This window comes from Passer domesticus, chromosome 30 (assembly GCF_036417665.1).
Source record: "Passer domesticus isolate bPasDom1 chromosome 30, bPasDom1.hap1, whole genome shotgun sequence".
In the NCBI taxonomy this organism is placed as follows: Eukaryota; Metazoa; Chordata; class Aves; order Passeriformes; family Passeridae; genus Passer; species Passer domesticus.
Window position 1 is genome coordinate 1,825,150 of NC_087503.1, and position 21,692 is coordinate 1,846,841.

General features: G+C 51.3%; 1 protein-coding gene and 1 pseudogene across 1 annotated transcript; both read left to right on the top strand.

Annotated features, from left to right (window-relative positions):
• LOC135287561 (zinc finger protein 345-like) overlaps window positions 1-21,692 on the top strand; it is a 737,501-nt pseudogene that overhangs the window by 277,078 nt on the left and 438,731 nt on the right.
• Window positions 12,538-13,470, top strand: LOC135287609 (olfactory receptor 14I1-like). Its single transcript, XM_064400886.1, has one exon. The coding sequence runs from the start codon at window positions 12,538-12,540 to the stop codon at window positions 13,468-13,470; it is 933 nt and encodes a 310-aa protein (XP_064256956.1).

Consider the following 21,692-nt stretch of genomic DNA (forward strand, 5'->3'; position numbering starts at 1 on the left):
TTCCCAGGGCTGTTCCTACAGCAACCCGGAGCTGTTTGGGCAGCAGCAGTGCCTGGAGCAGACAGTGTTTGTGCTGAGCTGGAGGAGCTGAGCCAGGGGCTGTTGGCCAAGGCTGAGGCCAAGGAGCATTTCTGAGCTGGCAGGGCGGCCTGAGAAGGGGAGGGGGGAATGCAGCAGCACCGGGCCCATGGAAGCAAGGGGCCATGGTGACACTGTGGGGCCCTGTGAGACCAAGGAACCATTGTGACACTGTGGGGCCCTGTGACACCAAGGGGCCATTGTGACACTGTGGGGCCTCATGACCTAAGAGGCCTTTGTGACACTGCAGGGCTCATGGAACCAAATGCCCATTGTGACATTGTGGGGCCTCGTGTCATCATTGGTCAATTGTGACACTGGAGAACCAAAGTAGACCATTGTGACACTGCAGGGGCCTCTTGCAGCCTAGGAGCCACTGTGATTTTTTGGGACCCCATTGAACCAAAGCACCATTGCGACACTGCTGGACCCATAAAATCAAAGCACCGTTAGGACACTGTCAGGCCCCATGGAACCAAGGGGACCATGGTGATACCGCAGGGCCTCTTAAAACCACGGCAACACGGAACAGTTCTGGCTGGTTTGGCTTCCTGTGGACTGCCTGGCTGGTCCAACTGAGCATTGCATGTGGAGGGTCTCTTTTCATCTGCTGCTGAAACACTGGCGCTTCATGCTTTCTTTCATATGGAAAAGAACTGTCCTTCACCTGCAGGCACCCATGGCCAGAATTGGGATTTCACTTCCAAATTTCCTTATATCCAGGGATTATTCGCATAGGAGTATTGTCAGGATGAGACTGGCTGACAGTGGTTTAATGAATGTCACCTCCTATCTGTCCCCAAAACACTGGGCAAAGCTCCATGCTTTCTTTCTTATGGAAAGAACTGTCCAGCTTCTCCAGGCGCCCCTGGCTGAGATTGGGCTTCCACCTCCAAAATTCCCTACATCCAAAGACTGCTCCCAGACAAAAGCTGACATTCCTGACAAGTCTGGCTGGCCTTGGCCTAGTGAGGCTCTCACCTGCCTTCCAAACACTGGGGCTCTGTGCTTTTCTTCCTATGGAAAAGAACTGTCCTTGACATCCAGGTGCCCACAGCCAGAATTGGAATTTCACATCCAACATTGCCTTAGTGTGGCGGACTGGAGGAGATTGTTGGCTCAAAACATTTAATGTGTGAAACAGGGAGAGGCAGGTCCAGCCTTTCCCTGCCCTGGAACCCCAGCACTGCCCTGCCCTGGAACCCCAGTTCCCCCAGAGCCTCTATCCCAGCCCAGCAGTGGCTGCCAGTCCCTGGCACAGCACAGGCAATGCTCCACAGCCACCTCTGGAGCCCCAGCCCAGCTCCTGAGTGACCAATTGAGCCCAAGTCCCACCTGGGGAAGGGCTCAGGAAGACCAAGGGGTATTGAAGGCTGACCACAAGGCAAGCACACATCTTGACCCTACCTCCTCTTGGAATTTCCATCTGAATGCTGCTGGAATCCAGGAGTTAATAGTTGTGTGTGTTTCTAAATGGTTTTTTGTCTTTCTTTCTGTATCTTCTTCTAATTCCATCCCCCTTGCAAATTTTGAGTTTAATTAAATTGAACAGGCTTACAGATTCTGAATTTGAATGGGCCACGTTATTGCATTAAGAAGTGGTTTTTTTGTTGATTGAATATCATATTAAACCTTTTGCTGAAGTTTCTCGGATTTTCTGTGTTTTCCAGTAAAGGCTGTTTTGTTGTTTTGAGCTTCTGAGGATCTCTTATTGGTATTTCTCCAGGGAGTCTAAATCAGAGTACACAAACAATTGCAATTCCTTTTAAATGTCTCCTTGAGAGAGTTTTTTAGTGGATGGGAGTCAGGGCTTGTCTGTCCTGCTTGGCACAGCCCAGGCAGGGCTTTCCCAGCCACATTCCACACTCCATTGCCCAGCTGGAGCCACTGCTGCCTCTGAGTTCTCCTGGCCCAGCCCCAGGGACGCTCTCCTTGTCTGCCCATTCCCCCACGGTCTCTGGGCAGGGATGGCCTCAGTGGGGGCTGCTAACATCCTCAGCAACTTGGAGGCTGCTGCTGGATTTCACTGCTCCAGAGGCTTGTTCAGCCTGCAGCTCTTCAGTGCAGGAATTCAGTGTCCCAGGGCTCATTAACATTGAGAACATCTTAACAAGCCAAGCCTCTGGGAATAATTTGATTAATGTTTTCAAATATTTTGTGGTTAATTATACAGATTTCAGTAGTGTATTTGAACTGAATATATTCTCTTTTAAAAGACAAGGAGAAAATGTTTTTTAGATCCTATTAGTGGTTTGGTTTTTTCTCCCAATAATACACTGATATGTGCAATCTCCAACTGATATTGAATCCAAGTACCTCCTGATGCAGTCTGAATAGATATGAAAATCAAGACCCTTCATGGCTGACAATCAATCAGACTCTGTCCCTACCCCCACCCCACCATTTCCCCCATCCAAGCCCTGGCACTCAGAGCAGCCTTTTGCAAATCTGAGCTCCTTCCAGCCCAGGCTGCACCTGCAGCTTTCAGCTCCTTGGCTCCAACTCCCACCTGCTTTCCTTGGAGAAGGAGCTGCCCCAGACACAGAGGGATGTTCATTGATTGTCAGCCAACAAAGCCAAGGGAAGGCACAGCTCCATTAAATGCAAAAGTCATTCTTCTCCCTGGCAGTGCCCTGCCCCTGATCCCCACAGCCTGTCCTGTTTCCTTCATCCCTCCTTTGCTAGGCACTTTATGGGACAAGGGAGCTCTGCTCTGCCTATAGAGGGAGGTCCAAGTGCAGCCACTGGAGTGGGAACTACAACTGATCAGGTTTGTGTCCTTTGAGGGTCCAGGAACTGGTGAGACTCTGAGGCACAGAAGGGTTTCTCTTCATGGCCAGCAGAAAAAATGTGAACATGTTAAAATTTAATAAATTTTATAAACATCAAAACCCTTCCCTGAGCTCCTTGTGACAGCAACATCTGACATGTCCACCATCTACAAGGGATTTCCATACAGGAAGGATTTTAGGCAGAGACATACAAAGAGGTGATATAAAAGATAAAAATACAACTAAGATGCTGACTAAGAAAGTATTTAAAGTTTTGAAAAATTGGGCAACTCCCTGATGCTCAAAGCATGAGGCCAGTCAAGGGAGACACATTGGAATGACCAGAGAACAGCTGCAGGAGGAAATCTGGGAGCAAGGGGAAGGGCATAGATCCAGCTGCTCTAAATTAAGAGATGTCCTTAGACACGGCCATTTAACCAGGAGAGCTGGAAACACCTGAAGGAAGAGGGTCGTGAAATACTAGACTGAATGTTGCTGGCAAATGTAGAGGGGAAGATCAGTATTTTTTTCTCCTGCCATCAGTAGAAGAATCCATGAGATCCAGGAAACTCCTGTTCCTGGTGGGAAAACTTTGCCATTTCTTATAGGTACTCAAGTAATCCAGATAAGGAATATTTTCTGGTATATTATGAAACTAACAGGTATTAAAACCTGTGCCCCTTTCCAGGCAGACATCAGCTGTGTGCCCATGAACAGGCAGTGCCACTTGTGCCCTGAGGTGCCCAGCTGGGATTGGATCTCTCCGAGAGCACCTGAGGGAGAGCAGAGCACCTTGCAAGCTGCAGGTCCCTGCCAGCCCCGCAGGGCTCCTGTCCCATCAACATCTGCTCTGCTGCCAATCACAGCTGGGATAGCACCGCCCCTGCTGTGTGATTGACAGCTCTGCCAGGGTTGGGGGCGGGGCTCTGTCCCACCACAAACCAAGGCCTGACCCGGGCCTGGCCCCACACGGGCATTCCGAGCATCCTGAGGTGTCTCGGGACATCGATCTCATCCAGCCTCTAACAGCGACCACGGTGACATTGCGGAACCTCATGGAATCAAGGGTCACTGTGACAATGCGGGTCCAAGGAAACTATGGTGGGACTGTGGAACTTCATGGAATCGAGGAAACCATTGTGCAGTTCAGGGGCCCTGTGGAAGCAAGGGTCAATGATCAAACTGTGGGGCCCATAGAAACAAGGAGCCATTGTGACACAGCAGGGCCGCATGGAGCCAAGGAACCACTGTGACTCTGTTGGGGCTCATGAAACCAAGAAGCCATTGTGACATTGCCAGACTTCATGGAATCAAGGAGACCATTGTGATGGTGTGGGGACCCATGATATCAGCGGAACATGGAACAGGTCTGCCTGGTTTGGCCTCCTGGGGCCTGTCTAACAGGTCCCGCTGAATTTGACATGTCAAGGGCCACTTCCCATCTGACTGTGAAGCACTGGGGCTCTGTGCTTTCCTTCCTATGGAAAAGAACTATCTTTCTTGTCTAGGCTCCCATGGCATTCAATTAGGATTCCACCTCTAAAATTCCCTATATTCCAGGCTTTTTCCCAGACAAAATCTGCCAATACAGTCAAGTCTGGCTTGCCTTGGCCTCTGGTGACTGCTTCTCATCTGCCCCTGGGGCTCGGCTGTTTTCTTCCTGTGGAGACCACTGAGGCACTGGGGGCATTGTGGAGCCAAAGGGCATTGTTACACTGTAGGAACTTGTGGAACCAAGGGGATCATTGTGACACTGTGGGGTCTTGAGGAACCATGGGATCATTGTGACACTTTGGGGTCTTGTGAAATGCAGGGCCATTGTGACACTGCAGAGCACCATGGATCCAAGGGACCACTGTGACACTCGGGAGCCTCACAGAACCAAGGACAGCACTGTGGCTCTGTTGAGCTGCATGGTCCCAAGGGGCCAGTGTGAAGCACCAGGGCTTTGTGGAACCAAGAGGCCGTTGTTGCATTTCAGGGCCTCATGGAGCCAAAGGGCCGCTGTGATCCTGTGGGGCACCATGGAGGGAAGGGGTCATTGTGACACTGTGGGAAGCTGTGGAACCATTGTTGCACTACTGGGCCCCAACAGAACCAAGGGGCCGTGGTGACACAGCAGGGCTTCATGGAACACAAAGACCATTATGACACTGTGGGGCCTTGTGCAAACATGGAGACCATTAAGATCCTTAAGCACTTGTGTAACCAAGGGGCCATTATGATGCCACAGGACATCATGGAAGCAAGAGAACCACTGTGATGTTGCAAGACTTCATGCAAGCATAGAGCCATTGTGACACTGCAGGGCCCTATGGAACCAAGAGAACACAAAATAGATCTGGCTGCCTTGGCATCCCAGGAGCCATCTGACAGGTCTGGCTGACCTTGGAATGTGGCAGGCTGCTCCCATCTGACTCTGAAACACTGGGGCTCTGGGCTTTCCTTTGTATGGAAAAGAACTGTCCATCTTTTCCAGGTATCCATGGCCAAAATTAGGATTCCACCTCCAAATTTATGTGTATCCAAGGATTGCTGCCAGAGAAAAGCTGCCAGGACAGACAGGTCTGGATGGTCTTTAACTCCTGAGTGCCAGCACTGACCTGTTTTCCAAATACTGGAAAGGTCTCTATGCTTTTCTTTTTGTGGAAAAAATCCTCCTTCTCCAGGCAGAAATGGCTGAAATTAGGATTCCACATTCAAAATTTTGAATATCTAAGGGTTGCTCCCAGACAAACTGCCAGGACAGACAGGTCAGGCTTGCCTTGGCCTCTGGTGGCTGCCGTTCATGAGCTCCTGAAACATGGGGGTTCTGTGGTTTCCTTCTTATGAAGACCAGTGTGACACTTTGTGGCCTTGTGAAATGAAGGGGCCATTGTGACACTGCAGAGCACCATGGATCCAAGGGACCATTGTGACACTCTGGAGCCTCGTGGAACCAAGGACATCACTGTGCCTCTGTTGGGCCCCATGGTCCCAAGGGGCCAGTGTGAAGCAGCAGTGTGGGAGTTAGCCCGGCTGTAACTCAGAGTCAGACAGATTTTACCCCGAAAGAACCCGGCATGAGCTTCAAGCCCTGGGAGTCATTTGTTTAACGTAGGATGAATTTGGAAGTTCTCCCATAAGCCTTTAGTGTTGTTATGCTAAGTTGTCCAAGTTCTGTTTCCCTACTGGTTACTTGTTTCCCCTATATGGGTATTGTTCTAGTTCTCTAGCCCCAAGTGTATATGTTGTTGCTTCCCTATTATCTCAGGTCTTTGGATCCTGCCCTTCGTACTGTGCTCAACTTCTCCATGTGTTTTGTTTTTCACCCCGTTATTGAAGTTCTTTTTGGGCAACTCCATTGAACCTGCTCCTTTTCATTTCACCAACTTCACTCTTAAGTCAGGGAACCAGAGAGGTTTGTTGCAGCCACCCTCACTGTGACATCTGGCCCCTGAGCAGGGACCCTGACATTCAGTTGCGTCAGCTGGGGTTAGCTGAGAGATAGGCCAGTGCTCCCTGGGATTGTGGATTGTGCCTGGCCCAGTGGATTTCTCATCACTTCGAGGGACCTGAGGCAGCATTGGTGGGGACGATGACAGTTTCCTCCTGTGGAGGATTGCAGGTGGGTTTGGGAAAATGCAGGACATTTATCACCCATTTTGCCACCGTGTTTTTAAAATACGGATCCACATCCCATAATTGATTTTGTGATTCTGTGGGATTTAAATTGTACAGCCTTTTGATGAAAACGGACCCCACTGTACCCCGCATGCTCCCCTTCTTCTACACCATCCTTGAGACCCTTCACCAGCAAGCTGTGTGTTAAAAACTTGATCCATCAGTCACTCCTAACCTGGGATCTCCCCTGAAACCCGCCTTTCTTGGACTTTCCATGATGGTCCAAGATGGCAATGGCCACGCTGTCCTGGAGCATTGTGCCCTGGAGACCCAAGATGGAAGAAGCCCAAATGTGGCTTGGGAGCCTGACCACCCTCCCTCCATCTTGGCTCCTCCACTTCCTGCTACCACAACCTTCTCTTCCACTCTGAAGGAACATCCAGACTCCACCCCCGTGACTGCAGGTCACGCCTCCACTGTCATTCATTCCACCTCCACCCTGGGCCACAGCTCCAGAAAATGACAAAATGGCAGGGCCCTTTACTCACCCTCCGGAAACAATATAAACCCCATGGTCAAAGATATTAAGCCAAACTGTCACACTATTTCTAATCCAAGTGTTTCTGCTCCAAGTTATTCTTCCAACCCAGAAGACAGTTTGGATTCCCCAGAGCCACCTCTTCCCTCAACCCTAGAAGATCCCTGGGAAAGGATCTGGAAGGAAGCAGTTAAGGAAGGAGACTGGCAAATAGTCTTGAAACTCCTCATTGCCCCAGGACATTAGGAAAGAAGGGAGCAGAATCCCAGGTATCAGCCATTGGTTTATGGGGAAATCAAGGTGCTGTGTAGGGCAGCTAAAGACTATAGGCAGGACTCACCTTGTTTTAATGGCCTAATGAGGGCCATGTTTACAGCACATGTAACCCCCTATGATTTAAAATATATTATGACCATGTTTTTATCACCTACAGAATACACCCTGTGGGAAAGGGGGATGGAAGTGTTTACTAAATCAATTAATAGCAGACTATGCTAATAATGAGGCAAGGGCGCAATTGACAATCAGCCATCTAGCTGGAAAAGGACAACACAGCCTGCCAGATGATCAAGCAGCAGGTATCCCCAGAGAAGTATTGGACGATATAAAGAGATGGCTTTGAAAGGTTTAATCCAGGTACCAGATGCTAGCACCCCCAGTTTGTACTATGTAAACATAAGACAAGAACCCGGAGAGCCCTGCATGAAATTGATTGATTGCCTTAAACAGGCACTAGAGAAACAAGTCTGGGATGAAAAGACTCAAAATGTATTACTAAACTCATTGGGGGTAGCCAATGCCAACCTGGAATGTAAGAAAGGGCTGCATGCCCTTCCACTAATGATGGAATCCACACTCCTGCAGATGATTGAGGCTGTAATTGCCTCAGGACAGCAGAACACGTGGCGGCCGTACAAGCCCAGGCCATTGGGCAAGGAGTTGCAGAGGCCCTAGTGGCCGTGCCATTCCCTTTAAAGGGCCTCAGCAAAAATTACAAGGCCCAAAAATATGTTTCTGGTGTGGTCAACAAGGACATTTTAGAAAATATTGTCTCTGGGGAAGGGGGGTATCCGGTCCCTAACAGAAATCAACATCAAATTAAGCAGAATTTCTCATTTTGTAATGGCCTAGTGCAGGTTGGGATGATGATCCACCCTCACAACTGGCCCAGGGCAGGCCTGGAGTGGCCTTGGTGGCACCTTGGGCTTGGCACAGCCTTGAGGAGGGTCTATGTTTCCAACAGAGAAACTCAAGAGTTTTAGGTTGCTTCAAAGAATTAAAAAGACAAAACCCCTCTTTGGCTGTGTGCAGTCAGATCTCCAAGCAAAGCAGATCCCAAGTGAGTGAGGAGAGACAGGAAGGGGTGGGGGAATGTGGAGCAAGGTTGTTGACACTGGGTCAGAGCTCAAGGCACAACTTCTCTGAACAGGCCAGACCTCCTTAGGAGAGTCCCTGGATCAATATCAGTCACAGAATGCTTCAATCACCTCTTGTGTAATAAGAAAAATAATAAAAGACATCCTTGAAAATAGGAATATATGTTTACTAGAAAATTTTTGAAATATTTCTCCAGCAGGAAAACTACCTGATGAACAGCACTAGACTAGAGGGAAATCAAGGCTGAGCCATGGTTTGTCAGGACTTGCTTGATGCTAACAAGCCCCATGGTGCATTTAGAGCTGAGCCCTGGAACCTCAGAGCCTGAGAGGAGATTGTAGAAATCTGTCCAAGAGTCAAAGTCAGAAGAAAACCCCAAAGTGTCTCAAAGCATGAATGGGCCCAATGAGGTCCATCCCCAACACAGGCTCCTCATGGACTCCTTGGAGGAGAGAACTGCAAGCCAGGATGGTGCAAAAACTTCTCAAAGACTCAGTGTGAAAAGGAAAATTCAAAGTACTTTAAAAACCTTGAGTATCTCAAAGTATTAATGAGCCCCACTGAGTGTCAGTACAAAGCTCTCAAGGGACTCGTTAAAGCAGATAATTGGGGCCATGATTGCACAAACCTCTCACAGAGTCTGTATCGAAAGGGAAACACCAAGTACCTTCAAATAACTGAAGTACCTTGAAGCATTAATGAGCCCCACTGAGTGTTGCTACTGACAAAGCCTCTCCAGGGACTAATTACAGCAGATAATTGGAGGCCATGATTGCACAAACCTCTCAGAGAGTCCAAGGCAAAATCAAAACCCAAAGTCCTTTGAAAAACCTGCAGTCCCTGGGAGCATTCAGGAGCCCCCAGGGCCATTGCTGAGCAAGGCTCCCCAGGGACTCCTTCCAGCAGATCCTTGAGGCCACTGGGATGTGGGCTAGGGGGGGATGCTGAGGGCAGGACAAGGGGCTGACAGTGCCCAGCCTGGCTGGGGCTGTGCCAGGAGGCCCCAGGGCCTCAGGACAAGGTGTCTCCTCCCAGCCCTTGCTGGCACAGACCCTGCTGCTGTGCCCCAGGCCACCAAGACTTGGCTTCTCTTTGTCCCCACCTGTCATCACTGCCTGCAGTTCTCTGCTCTGTCTGGGGCCTGGGGACACTTTCTCAGTCGTGTCCCTCAGTGGGACCCATTAAAAGTCCAAGAAACTTTGGAGTTGGATTGTGACTTGGAGTTCTGGAGAGGTTTCTTCAGCTGCCTCTGAGGGACTGATGTTCAGGGCCTGAGCACAAAGCCCCAGAGGGTCATTAAAGTCCTGCTGCTGTGTCTGTGCTGCTGAGCTGGGCTGGGCTCCTGGCACAGGGGCAGCTCCTGGTAAGCAAGAAGAGCTTCAAAAGCACATTTCCCTTGCTGAGCAGCTCTTCTGCCAGCCCAGCAGGGCTGGGGCACTGCCTGCAGGCAGCCCGGGCCCAGCCCAGAGGCCCAGAGAGCTTCAATCAGTCAGGGCTGGGAAGGTGCTGAGAAGTGCCTGGGGCAGAATCACTGCCAGCCCTTGGCACAGGAACCTCTGGCTGCAGGACAATGCAGCTGCAGCTCCTGGAGCCTAAAGCTGGAACATCCCAATGCCTACAGACTCTATGAGTACATTCTCAGATTCTCTCTTGTGCAGAGCAGCCAGGGGTGCCCAGGTCTGTCCTGCAGAGCAGGCTCCTGCAGCCCAGGGCGCTGTGCTGGGGCAGGGACTCTGCTGCCTGCCAGGGACAGCTCTCAGCCAGCCCGGGGAGCTGCTCCCAGCGCTGGGGAGAAGCTGTGGGGGGAAGGAGCCACCCTGAGCAGGGCAGGTGCTGCTGCTGAGAGGGGCTGGGTGGGGCAGGGCTGCTCCCAGCTCCATACCAGTCTGGGCACAGCTCCAGAGGACACTTCCCAAAGAAGGTAAGCCTGGCATTGCGGGAAAGATCAGGAGCTTTCCTGAGAATGTTTTAAATTTCCTGCTTTGAGAGGATGGGAATGTTGGGGTGATGACAAAAATACTTTTTACTTTTGATACATTTTCATATATTCATACCTCTGCAAATAAATATTATATAGTTATAAAACTATAATCCTTATAGAACTTTATTGAACTCTTTATTAACTCTATTAAACGACTATTATATACATCTTTAACTATAATCCTTAATTAACTCTAGTACATTTCCTAACCTTTCTCCTAGAATTTAGAACAAGCTGACTGTATAAATACATTCCTGATACTGTATAGTCTTATTATCAGGAAGAGGACTTACAAGAAGAACATTTTGGTTTTTGACCAGAATGTGAGTAGTCATAACAAAAAGTGATGGCAAAGAAGCCCTTGGACCAACTGCTATGAGTTGAGCAGCTATGTGTAATTGGGGAAACTAAATAATCCACCTTAATGAATTGTTGAAATCAGTTGTGCCCAATTCCCACTTGGATACCTGGAATCTTCCAATAAATGTCTGGTTTTTACTTTACTGTTCTAACAACTTCGCAAGAGTTTTTCTCTCTTCTGATTAGAGACAACAGGGGAATGAGAGAAGCAGAGCAGGAATTGTAATCCCAGAATCACAAAACATTCTGAGTTGAAAGGGACACACAGGATCACCAAAGGAATGTCTGAACATTTACAGAGACTCTGGAACTGTAACTTTGGGTGGTCAGTCTCTCTGCTGGGAGCCTCTCAAAGGGCCCTCAGCCACTCCTCAGCCCTGGAGAGCAGCAGCATCCCCTCTGCAGGGCCCAGCAGGGCTCTCCTGAGCTGCCCTTGCCCACCTGCACACAGAGCCTGCCCCAGCCAGGGCCCTGCACACAGGCAGGTTTCTGTAGGGCCGGGGCCAGGGCACACAGGGTGGGATGGGCTCTGTGAGTGCTGGCAGGGACAAGGCTCCTCTCAGGAGGGAATGTCCAGGCCCAGGGAGATGCTCAGGCAAGGAGAGGGGGCTGAACAGAGCAGTGCTGGGGCAGGAGGGCACTGTTGGTGTGTGGGAGGTGCCGGGCACAGCTGGGCACGGGAACACTGTCCTGAGTGCCCGGCTGTCTCTGCCCTGCCCTCTCAGGCACAGCACCACAGCATCTTCTCTTGTTTCTGCCCTGCCCTGATATTGTCACTGTTATCTGCTGCTCTCAGGGAGGCTCTGGCATTTGCAGCAGCTGAGTCAGGCACTGCCCTTGGCATTCCTGCCAGGCAGGGCTGTCCATGGGAATGGGGTGTCCAAGCTTCCCTGGGACCTGTGGGGCTGAGGGCAAATCAGTCCATGGGAAAGGAGAATGAGCTGAGCCCCCTCCCTGAGATCCCATCATGGGCACAGCCGGGGATCTCCTTGCTGTGCCCTTCCAAGCTCTGAGCTGCCCTCCTGGGTGCAAATCTGTGCCAGAGCCTCTGGCAGTTCCCTGAATGTCCCATGGGGAAGGGCAGAGCTGCCACAGCTGAGGAAATGCTGCTGGCTTTGCCAAGGGGGCCATGAGTGTCCTTAGCACAAGGGAGTGCTGAGACCTTGCCCAGAGACCTTGAGAGCGGGTGAGACATTCAGGGATCTCTCTGCTCTGGGCAGGGTCTGGTTTATGCCAGGGTGACCCGGGAGTGTGACTGTGCTGTGATTGCAGCCAAAGGTGCAAAGCCAGGGCAGTTGGGAACAAGCCCATCCAGCCCCTCACCTTCCATCTGCCACAGGGAATCCTTTGCCTCTCTCATCTCTCAGTGGCAAACCCTGAGTGCAGCAGGAATTCTGGGGATTTCTGACTTCAGAGAGCCAGGAATGATGTGTGGGTAGGAAAACAATTCCTAAAACCAGCTCATGCCATCCTTTAGACTTGGTAATGCAGATGCAACCAGGCCTTTCTGCATTAGGATAGATCTCCCTGACAAATCCTGAATATCCAGCCTTGTCCATCTGCAGCAGGCCCACAACCCCAGGGCAGCAGGGCAGGGATGGCTCCTTGAGAGCCCCCACGCACAGGCCTGGCTGCTCCTGGCACACTCAGCCAGCACACCTGGAGCTCAGGCAGGGAGCGGGGGGAAGGTTTCCCAGAGCAGGAAAAAGGCTGGGTGAGTCCCAGCAGGACAAGCTAGAGGGGATAGCCCAGGTTTGGCTCATAGCAGCCTCTCCTGACTTGTCACTGTCCTTTCTTCATGAACAGGTCCCTACATGCAGGCCCAGCAAATGTCTAACAGCAGCTCCATCAGCCACTTCCTCCTGCTGGCATTGGCAGACACGCGGCAGCTGCAGCTCCTGCACTTCTGCCTCTTGCTGGGCATCTCCCTGGCTGCCCTCCTGGGCAACGGCCTCATCATCAGCGCCGTAGCCTGCGGCCACCACCTGCACACGCCCATGTTCTTCTTCCTGCTCAACCTGGCCCTCAGTGACCTGGGCTCCATCTGCACCACTGTCCCCAAAGCCATGCACAATTCCCTCTGGGACACCAGGAACATCTCCTACACAGGATGTGCTACACAAGTTTTTCTGGTTTTCTTCTTCCTTGGATCAGAATTTTCCCTCCTGACCATCATGTGCTACGACCGCTATGTGTGCATCTGCAAACCCCTGCACTACGGGACCCTCCTGGGCAGCAGAGCTTGTGCCCACATGGCAGCAGCTGCCTGGGCCAGTGCCTTTCTCTATTCACTGATTCACACAGTCAATACATTTTCGCTGCCCCTGTGCCATGGCAATGTCCTGGGCCAGTTCTTCTGTGAAATCCCACACATCCTCAAGCTCTCCTGCTCCAAATCCTATGTCAGGGAACTGGGGCTTCTTGCTATTAGTGGCTGTTTAGGACTTGGCTGTTTTGTGTTCATTGTTTTCTCCTATGTGCAGATCTTCAGGGCTGTGCTGAGGATCCCCTCTGAGCAGGGACGGCACAAAGCCTTTTCCACCTGCCTCCCTCACCTGGCTGTGGTCTCTCTCTTCCTCAGCACTGGCACATTTGCCTACCTGAAGCCCCCATCCATGTCCTCCCCATCCCTGGATGTGGCCCTGTCAGTTCTGTACTCGGTGGTGCCTCCAGCCCTGAACCCCCTCATCTACAGCCTGAGGAACCAGGAGCTCAAGGCTGCAGTATGGAGAATGGTGACTGGATGGTTTCAGAAACATTAAACTGCTGGGCAATTTCTGCAAATCACTTGTAATAAAAGTCATCTTTGATACTTCTTGTTGGTTTCATTTTAGAGGTTCTTTTTCCTTGTTTTAGCTTTGCCATACTGTCCAAAAATAAATGCCATTGCTTGTGCCATTTCTTATTTTCTTTCTCTCCACATTCCCTGTAGCCACAGTCCATGTCAATGAGGGGCTGCGCTTTGGTGGCTTTAAATGAACTAAAGGATCTCCCAGCAGAGTTTTCAGCAGAAATGCCCTTTTGTTGCTTTCTCTGGAGCTGCAGCAGCAATGTCTGTGTGCAGAGCTGGGGGCAGATCAGTGCTGGCCCAGCAGCAGCAGCAGCAGCAGCAGCACTTGGTGTTGCCAGTGCTGCTGCCGTGGCCCTGCCCCGCTGCCCTGGTGGCCCTGGTGTTGCTGCAGGGCCTGAGTGCTCTCGGGGCCGGGCACAGTCCTGGGGGTGGCAGTGCCGGGGCTGCAGCAGGGACAGGCCATGGGCACTGCTGGGGCAGCGCTGATGCCTCAGACCAGGCCCTGGGGGCTGCAGGCTCCTTGCCCAGGCTCTCTCAAGAACACGGCCAGGCCAATGCTCAGCACAGAAAAGCCCCAGGGTGAGCAGCCCCAGGCTGGCCGTGGGCAGGCTGGGGGCAAACAGCATGGCTGGGGCTCTGCAAGGGCCCTGGGGGAGACGGGAAGGAGCAGCAGAGCAGGGACTGATCCATCCCCAGTGCGCTGCACAGCCCAGGGCAGCGTCCCAGGGCATCCTCATGGAGCTGCCAACAACATCCCCCCTCTGCAGCCCTGGCCTCTTCCCCAGCTCACACAGGTGCCACATCCTTGCAGGCACAGCCACGGCAGCACTGGCTCAGGAGCCCCTGTTTGCATTGCACAGAGCAGGCGGGAGCACCCCCATGCTGCTGCTGTGGGGACATGAACCTGAGGGAGCACAAATGCCATCAGCCCCTGGGGCCAGCAAGGGCTGGGGGACACCAGGGAAACCACTCAGCTTTGTCCTGGCCTCTGCAGTCAGCCAGAAAGTTTGTTCCCATCAGCTGGGAGTTTCCTGTCCCACTGCAGACGCTGTTGCTCAGAGCCAGGGCTGCCTGGCAGCCACCCCCAAACTGCCCCCAGGATTTCCTTGGCTTCACCTTTGCTTTCTTTACTCTTCCTGGTACAAATTTCTTCCTGTTGCCCACCCCTGTTCCCTCCCTGGCAAACAGCCCATCCCTGTTTGTCCTTTCCTGTCTGGCCCCACTCCCCATTGCAGTTCCTGACTTGGCACCATGGGAACGTCCCTTGTGCAGCAGGATCATCCTCCAAGTGCTGCAGGAATTGTCTGCAGGCTCCTGCAGTGCCTGGTGCTGCTCCCTTGCCAGAGGTACCCCAGGCCGGGGGGCACATCTGGGCTGCTGTGTCTGCCTGTGGGGCTCCCTGTTCTGGGCCATGAGGAGGAGCTGCAGAGGCTCTGCAGGACTGACAGGATGGGCTTTGGGGCTGGCAGGAGAAGCTGAGGCACCTGGGCTGCTGGAGCTTCTGAAGAGGAGGCCCAGGGCTCATCCTGCAACTGCTGCAAGGGTGGTTTCAGAGAATCCCAGAATCAGCAAGGTTGGAAAAGACCTTGGAGATCATCAAGTCCAACACGTGCCCTGACATTGCCTTGTCACCCCTGAGCCTCCTCCTCTCCAGGATAAATAACCCCAGCTCCCTCAGATGCTCCTCAAAAAACTTGTGTTCCAGATCCCTCCCCAGCCTTGTTACCCTTCTCTGGACATGCTCCAGCCCTTCTATGCCCATCCTAAACGGGGGGACCCAGGACTGGACACAGCACTCGAGGTGCTGCCCAACCAGTGCTGAGCACAGGGGAGGAATCACTGCCCTGCTCCTGCTGGCCACACCATTCCTGATCCACGGGAGTGCCAGGGGTTGTATATAATGGCAATGGTGGGAAGGGGCTGAGGACAAAGTGTTATTGATTGTCAGCCATGAAGGGTGTTGATTTTCATATCTATTCAGACTGTATTAGAAAGTGCTATGTTCAATATCAATTGCAGATTGCTGATATAAATAAAAAAAAAAATCTGTAAAAAGGAAGAGTAAAACAAAGAGGACAAAACTGTTCTCTCTGCATTGTTTTCAATACAGCATATTCACTTTGAATATACTTCTGGAATCTGTCTAACTAGCCACTGAAGAATAGAAAACATCAATTATTCCAAGGGGCTTTTCTTTTTGTTTTTTTTTTGAACAAATATTTATGAGCGTTTTTCACTGAATTCCTAAACTGAAGAACTCACGAAAGAAGAGGCCTCTGCAGAAGGAAAATTCATCAGCAGCCTCCAAGTGGCTGAGGATCCATCCCCATCAGAGCAGCAATGAACAGAAATGGGCACAGCTTTGTGGCTGCCCCAGCTTTGGGATGGGCCCTGGGCCTGCAGCAGGAGCAGCTCTTAAGGGCCCCAAGGCCGGGGCTCTTGTGCTGCCCTGGGCACATGGGATGGCAGCAGGGGCTGCAGAGCTCTCAGCGCCTGAGCCAGAGGGGAGCAGGGCAGCCAGGGAGCCTCCTTTGGCCTTGGCCCAGCACCTTCCCCCATGGCTGGGGCTGAGTCCTGTGTGAGCTGCAGCTGCTGCTGTGCCCTTGGCAGGGGCTGAGGCCGTGGGGCCAGTGGCCAGAGCAGCCTGGCCTGAGCAGAACTGTGGGGCCAGAGCCGGCTGGGCTGGACTGGGGAGAGGCCCTTGGTGCTGCCCAGAGCTCAGGGCAGCTGGCAGAGCTTGCAGGGAGCTGGGCTGGGCTCAGAGAGCCTGCCCCAGAAACCATCAGTGTCCATCTCAGCCTGGCTGAGCGTGCAGGGGCAGGACTCAGCCCAGGCCGTGTGGGGCAGGGCCAGCGCCTGTGCAAGGCATTGCAAACAGGCAAGTGTCCCAGAGAGGAGGCTGCTCTCTGCCCTTGGGGGCAGGGATAGAGCAGGGAGGGGGCCCAGGACATTTTTCACGGCCAGCCTCTGTGCCCAGCCCTTGGCAGCCCTGGCTGCTGAGCCCAGCTTTGCCCTGGGCTGAGTTTGGCTGTGGCCTAGCTCCATCCTCCTGCAGGGCTCAGGGCCTGTTCCCGGCCATGGCCAGCCCTGGCCGGCCTCTCTGCTGGCCCAGAGACCGGCAGAGCCCGGGGCAGGGCTGTCTATGCAGGCCCACAGGTGTCAAGGGCTCTGCAGGAGCTGGCAGAGGCTGCCCAGCAGGGAGGCCATGGGGCACAGAGCCCCAAGGCTGCTGTGGGCAGCACGGCACAGGGGCCCTTCCCAGCCACAATGCTCCTGGCCTGGGCTGGGCCACCATGGCTGGGCCAGCACAGGGCCACCAAGGGGCCACGCAGCCGCTGCCGGGGCTGACAGCAAGGCCAGGCACACACAAGCAATTGCTGAGCATGGCCTGCTCTGGCCAGGGCTGACTGTGCCACAGGCAGAGCTCAGCTGCCCTTGGGGGCTGCAGGAACACTCAGGAGCCCAAAGAGCCTCCATGGCTGTGCTGGAGACCAAGGCTGGAGCAGGGAAATGCAGGGCTGCTGCGGGATGGGGAGGGCATTGAATTGCAGCACACACCTCAGCTCTCTGATGATCCCGGCACCATGCTGGGCCCTGTTTCAGACTGGAGCAGAGCAGATGTTGATGGGACAGGAGTCCTGCAGGGCTGGCAGGGACCTGCAGCTTGCAAGGTACTCTGCTCTCCCTCAGGTGCTCTTGGAGAGATCCAATACCAGCTGGGCACCTCAAGGCACAAGTGGCACTGCCTGTTCATGGGCACACAGCTGATGTCTGCCTGGAAAGGGGCACAGGTTTTAACAGTTGTTAGTTTCATAATATACAAGCAAACCTTTATTGTCTGGGTCACTTGAATACTTTGAAGAAATGGCAAAGTTTTCCCACCAGAAGCAGGAATTTCCTGGATCTCATGGATTCTTCTACTCATGGCAGGAGAAGAAATTCTGATCTTCCTCTCTTCTTGAGCCACCAATATTAAGTCTAATATTTCATGACCCCGTCCTTCAGGTGTTTCCAGCTCTCCTGGTTAAATGGCCATGCCTAAGGACATCTCTTCATTTAGAGCAGCTGGATCTATGTCCTTCCCCTTGTTCCCGGATTTCTTCCTGCAGCTGTTCTCTGGTCATTCCAATGTGTGTCCTTCGACTGGCTTCATGCTTTGAGCATCAGGGAGTTGCCCAATTTCTCTGAAGTTTAAATACCTCCCTAGTTAGCATCTTACATGTAGTTTTATCTTTTCTATCAGCTCTTCTTAAGTCTCTGTCTAAAATCCTTCCTGTATGGCAATCCCTCATGGATGGTGGACATGTCAGATGTTGCTGGGATGTCACAAAAAACTTAGAGAAGGGGTTTGATATTTCTTAAGTTTTATAATCTTCACACTTTTTTATGTTTTCCATGAAGAGAAACCCTTCTCTGCCTCTGAGTTTCATCAGTTCCTGGTCCCTCCAAGGACACAAAACTTATCACTTGTGGTTCCCACTCCAGGGGCTGCACTTGGACCTCCCTCCATAGCCAGAGCAGAGCTCCCTTGTCCCAGAAAGTGCCTGGCAAAGGAGGGATGAAGGACACAGGACAGGCTATGGGGATCAGGGCCAGGGAAGAGCCAGGGAGAAGAATGACTTTTGCATTTGATGGAGCTGTGCCTTCCCTTGGCTTTGTTGGTTGACAATCAATGAACATCCCTCTGTATCTCAGGCAACTCCTTCTCCAAGGAAAGCAGGCAGGAGCTGGAGCCAAAGAGCTGAAAGCTGCAGGTACAGCCTGGGCTGGAGGGAGCTGAGATTTGCACAAGGCTGCTCTGAGTGCCAGGGCTTGGATGGGGGAAATGGTGGGGTGGGGGTAGGGACAGAGTCTGATTGATTGTCAGCCATGAAGGGTCTTGATTTTCATATCTATTCAAACTGCATGAGGAGGTACTTGGATTCAGTGCCAATTGGAGATTGCATATGTCAATGTATTAAGAGGAAAAACAACCTAAAGAGGACCTAAAAAATGTTTTCGCACTGTCTTTTAAAATAGAATATATTCAGTTCAAATACACTACTGAAATCTGTATAATTAACCACAAAATATTTGAAATCTGAAATCAAATTATTCCCAGAGGCTTGGCTTGTTAAGGGGTTCTCAGTGTTAATGAGCCCTGGGACACTGAATTCCTGCACTGAATAGCTGAAGGCTGAACAAGCCTCTGCAGAAGTGAAATCCAGCAGCAGCCTCCAAGTTGCTGAGGATGTCAGCAGCCCCCACTGAGGCCATCCCTGTCCAGAGACCATGGGGGAATGGGCAGACAAGGAGAGTGTCCCTGAGGCTGGGCCAGCAGAACTCAGAGGCACCAGCGGCTCCAGCTGGGAAATGGAGAGTGGAATGTGGCTGGGAAAGCCCTGCCTGGGCTGTGCCAAGCAGGACACACAAGGCCCTGACTCCCATCCACTGAACTACTCTCTCAATGAGATATTTAAAAGGAATTGCAATTGTTTGTGTACTCTGAGTAGGACTCCCTGGAGAAATACCAATAAGAGATCCTCAAAAGAACAAAACAGCCTTTACTGGGAACTTTAAAAAATCAGAGAAATTTTGGTAAAAAGTTTAGTATGAGATTGTAGTGATTTTAGTTTTTTAATTTAAGATTTTTCTAATTTTTAGATTTCTTAGTTAATGTATTGATGAGTGAGGTGGATTTTAGTGTTGGTTAATTTTTTATGTTTTTTTTTTTGTGAAATAGGATTAGGAGAAAGGTAAAGTACGTTTAAAATTTTAAGTGGGTTTAAAGAAAATTTTATTATAAGTAACTAAAAGAAAAAAGGTAGTAAAAATTAAAATAAAGTCTTTAGAACACTTTTTTGCTTTAGACCTTTTTTTTTACTGCCAATGTAAAGAAACTAAACTTAACATTTCTAGTTAGTTTATTCTTTCTAGAATAGTCTTTTTTAGTTTTCTTAGGGAGAGAAATTTTCCTTGTTAAGGTTTGGAGATTTTATTTACAAGAGGAAAAACTAGATTTTTTGTGGCTCTCAATTTTGTCATGGATAACAGTTGTCTGGGGAACTTTGTTATTGTGAAGTTGTTTTTATTGCTACAAGCTCTTTTACAGCTTGTTGATGGGCCATGTTCACATATGGAGTACTGTTTCAAAGATGAGTTCCTTAAAGGTAGAAGTTTTTATTACTTATTTTAAAAATAATTTATATGTCTGGGAGTAGACATCTTCTCTTGGGGGTACTGGACTACTGGTTTTTTCTGTTTAAACTTTTGATGAAATTACAGTTATTTTAACTTTTGTTTATTTTAATGTCATAGCCCAAGCTGTGACCTCACACAGCCCACTCTGTGCTGTCACACAGCCCCTTGCTGACATCACAGCTGCTCTGTGCCTCTAGGACACAGCCACAGAGGTGCCGCTGGGACACAGCCCCCTCTGGGACATCCCCCAGCCCCTGCCAGTGCTGAGCCCCTGTCAGCTCTGTCTGTGCCCTGCTGGTGTCCCTGAGCTGCCCTGGCAGTGCCCCAGCCCTGCTGGGCTGTGCACAGGAGCTGCTCCTGGCCACAGCTGTCTCTCTGCAGCGCTGCCCTTGCCAGGAGCTGCCTCTGGGCCAGGAGCCCGGCCCAGCTCAGCAGCACAGACACAGCACAAGGACTTTAATGACCCTCTGGGGCTTTGGTGCTCTTTGCATCAGACTCAGTCCCTCAGAGTGTGCTCAAAAACCTCTCAACAACTCAAAGTGAGATTGAAACACAGAAGTTTTCTTCAAGGGTTAATGTGTCCTATTGAAGGACAGGTCTTAGAAAGTGTCCCCACGTTCCAGGTAGAGCGGAACACTGGAGGCGGTGATGACAGGTGGGGACAAGCAAGGGAAAGGTGTCTCTCATGCTGAGCAATCCTGCGCCTCTGTCCCTGCAGGCTGTCGTCATCCCCCGGCTGCCCCACCTGGCTGGCCCCTGTCTTTGCTGACAGCTCTGCCTCCTGCCTGCCTCTGCCTGCCCACACAAAGCCTTGGGCTGCTCCAGGCTCCTTCTGGGGGATGTGTTGCACCACAGCCCTGGCCTGGCGAGGGAATTCCTTTCTCCTGGTGTCCAGTCTGGACCTCTCCAGCTGCCCTTGTGTTATGTTCCACCACAGTGAGGGGTGCAACAATTCCCTCAGGGCCCAGAGTCTCAGACCTCAGGCAGGCACCGATGACCAACAGGGAAAGGAAGGCAAGAGGATGGATCTTGTTTGGAAAAACCCAGGATCCTTTATTGTGCCAGGGAACCAAGACAAGAAATGAAGGGGGTGGGGTCATGAGTTTAGAGGTGAAGTTTAGGGTTGGGGTCCAATAGTAAAAGGAGCAGGGGACTGGAAATGGGTGGATCAAGGAGGACAATCAAGGAAAAAATCTAAGCTGGAGACATTGCAGTAGAATTTAAACCAATGAGGGTACAGAAAAGGAAGAACATTCTGGGGCCATTCCTTATTTGACCAGATGGGGTGGAGAGTCTTTTCCCGGGATTGCAGAGGCACACTCCAGAGGGTGGAGGGGTGGAATTTGCTTTCAATTACACCCCTTACCCGATGGTGTCTGTCTGGGTAGAATCCCTACCTCATGGGGCAGGGGCACTCCACACCCTTGGTGCCATTATTTCTTTCTCTAGCTGCTTTTTACAAGAAAAACTCGTCTCTGATACCACCCTTCACTCCCTCCCAAACTACTCCTGTTCTGTCCTCAATCTCAACACCACTAAGCCCAGAGCCATCAGCCTCTCCCTCCTGGTTATGTGATGAGGCCTCCAAACCCCATCTTGGGAGATTTTTCAGTCTTCTCCAAGGTCTGTGAAAATGGAAAAATAGTGGTCAAAGTTATTTTAACCCAAATCTTGCAGTGACAGAACAAGGGTCAATATCTCTGAACTAAATGAGGATGGATTTACATTTGTTAAAAGGAGGAAATATTTTAAAATTATGACAGTGGCACAAAACTGCAACTGTTTTTCCAGAGAAGTAGATGCCTCATCCTCGGAATTGTCCAAGAGCAGGAGCTTTGTGCAACCGGACCCATAGAAACCCTCTCATCCCCAAGGACAGAATTCCTGTTGTCTGGGTTCTCTGATGTGCTGGATGCCCTCACAACTCTTCTGGCCAGAATGTCTGCTGAGGGCAGCCAGGCTGCTGCAGGGGCAGGGACCTCACAGCCATCACCATGGCAGCCCTGTTCCCTG

What these genes read in the sequence shown, in the direction of transcription:
- LOC135287609 (XM_064400886.1), top strand. Translation starts at nt 12,538, where the DNA reads ATGTCTAACAGCAGCTCCATCAGCCACTTCCTCCTGCTGGCATTGGCA.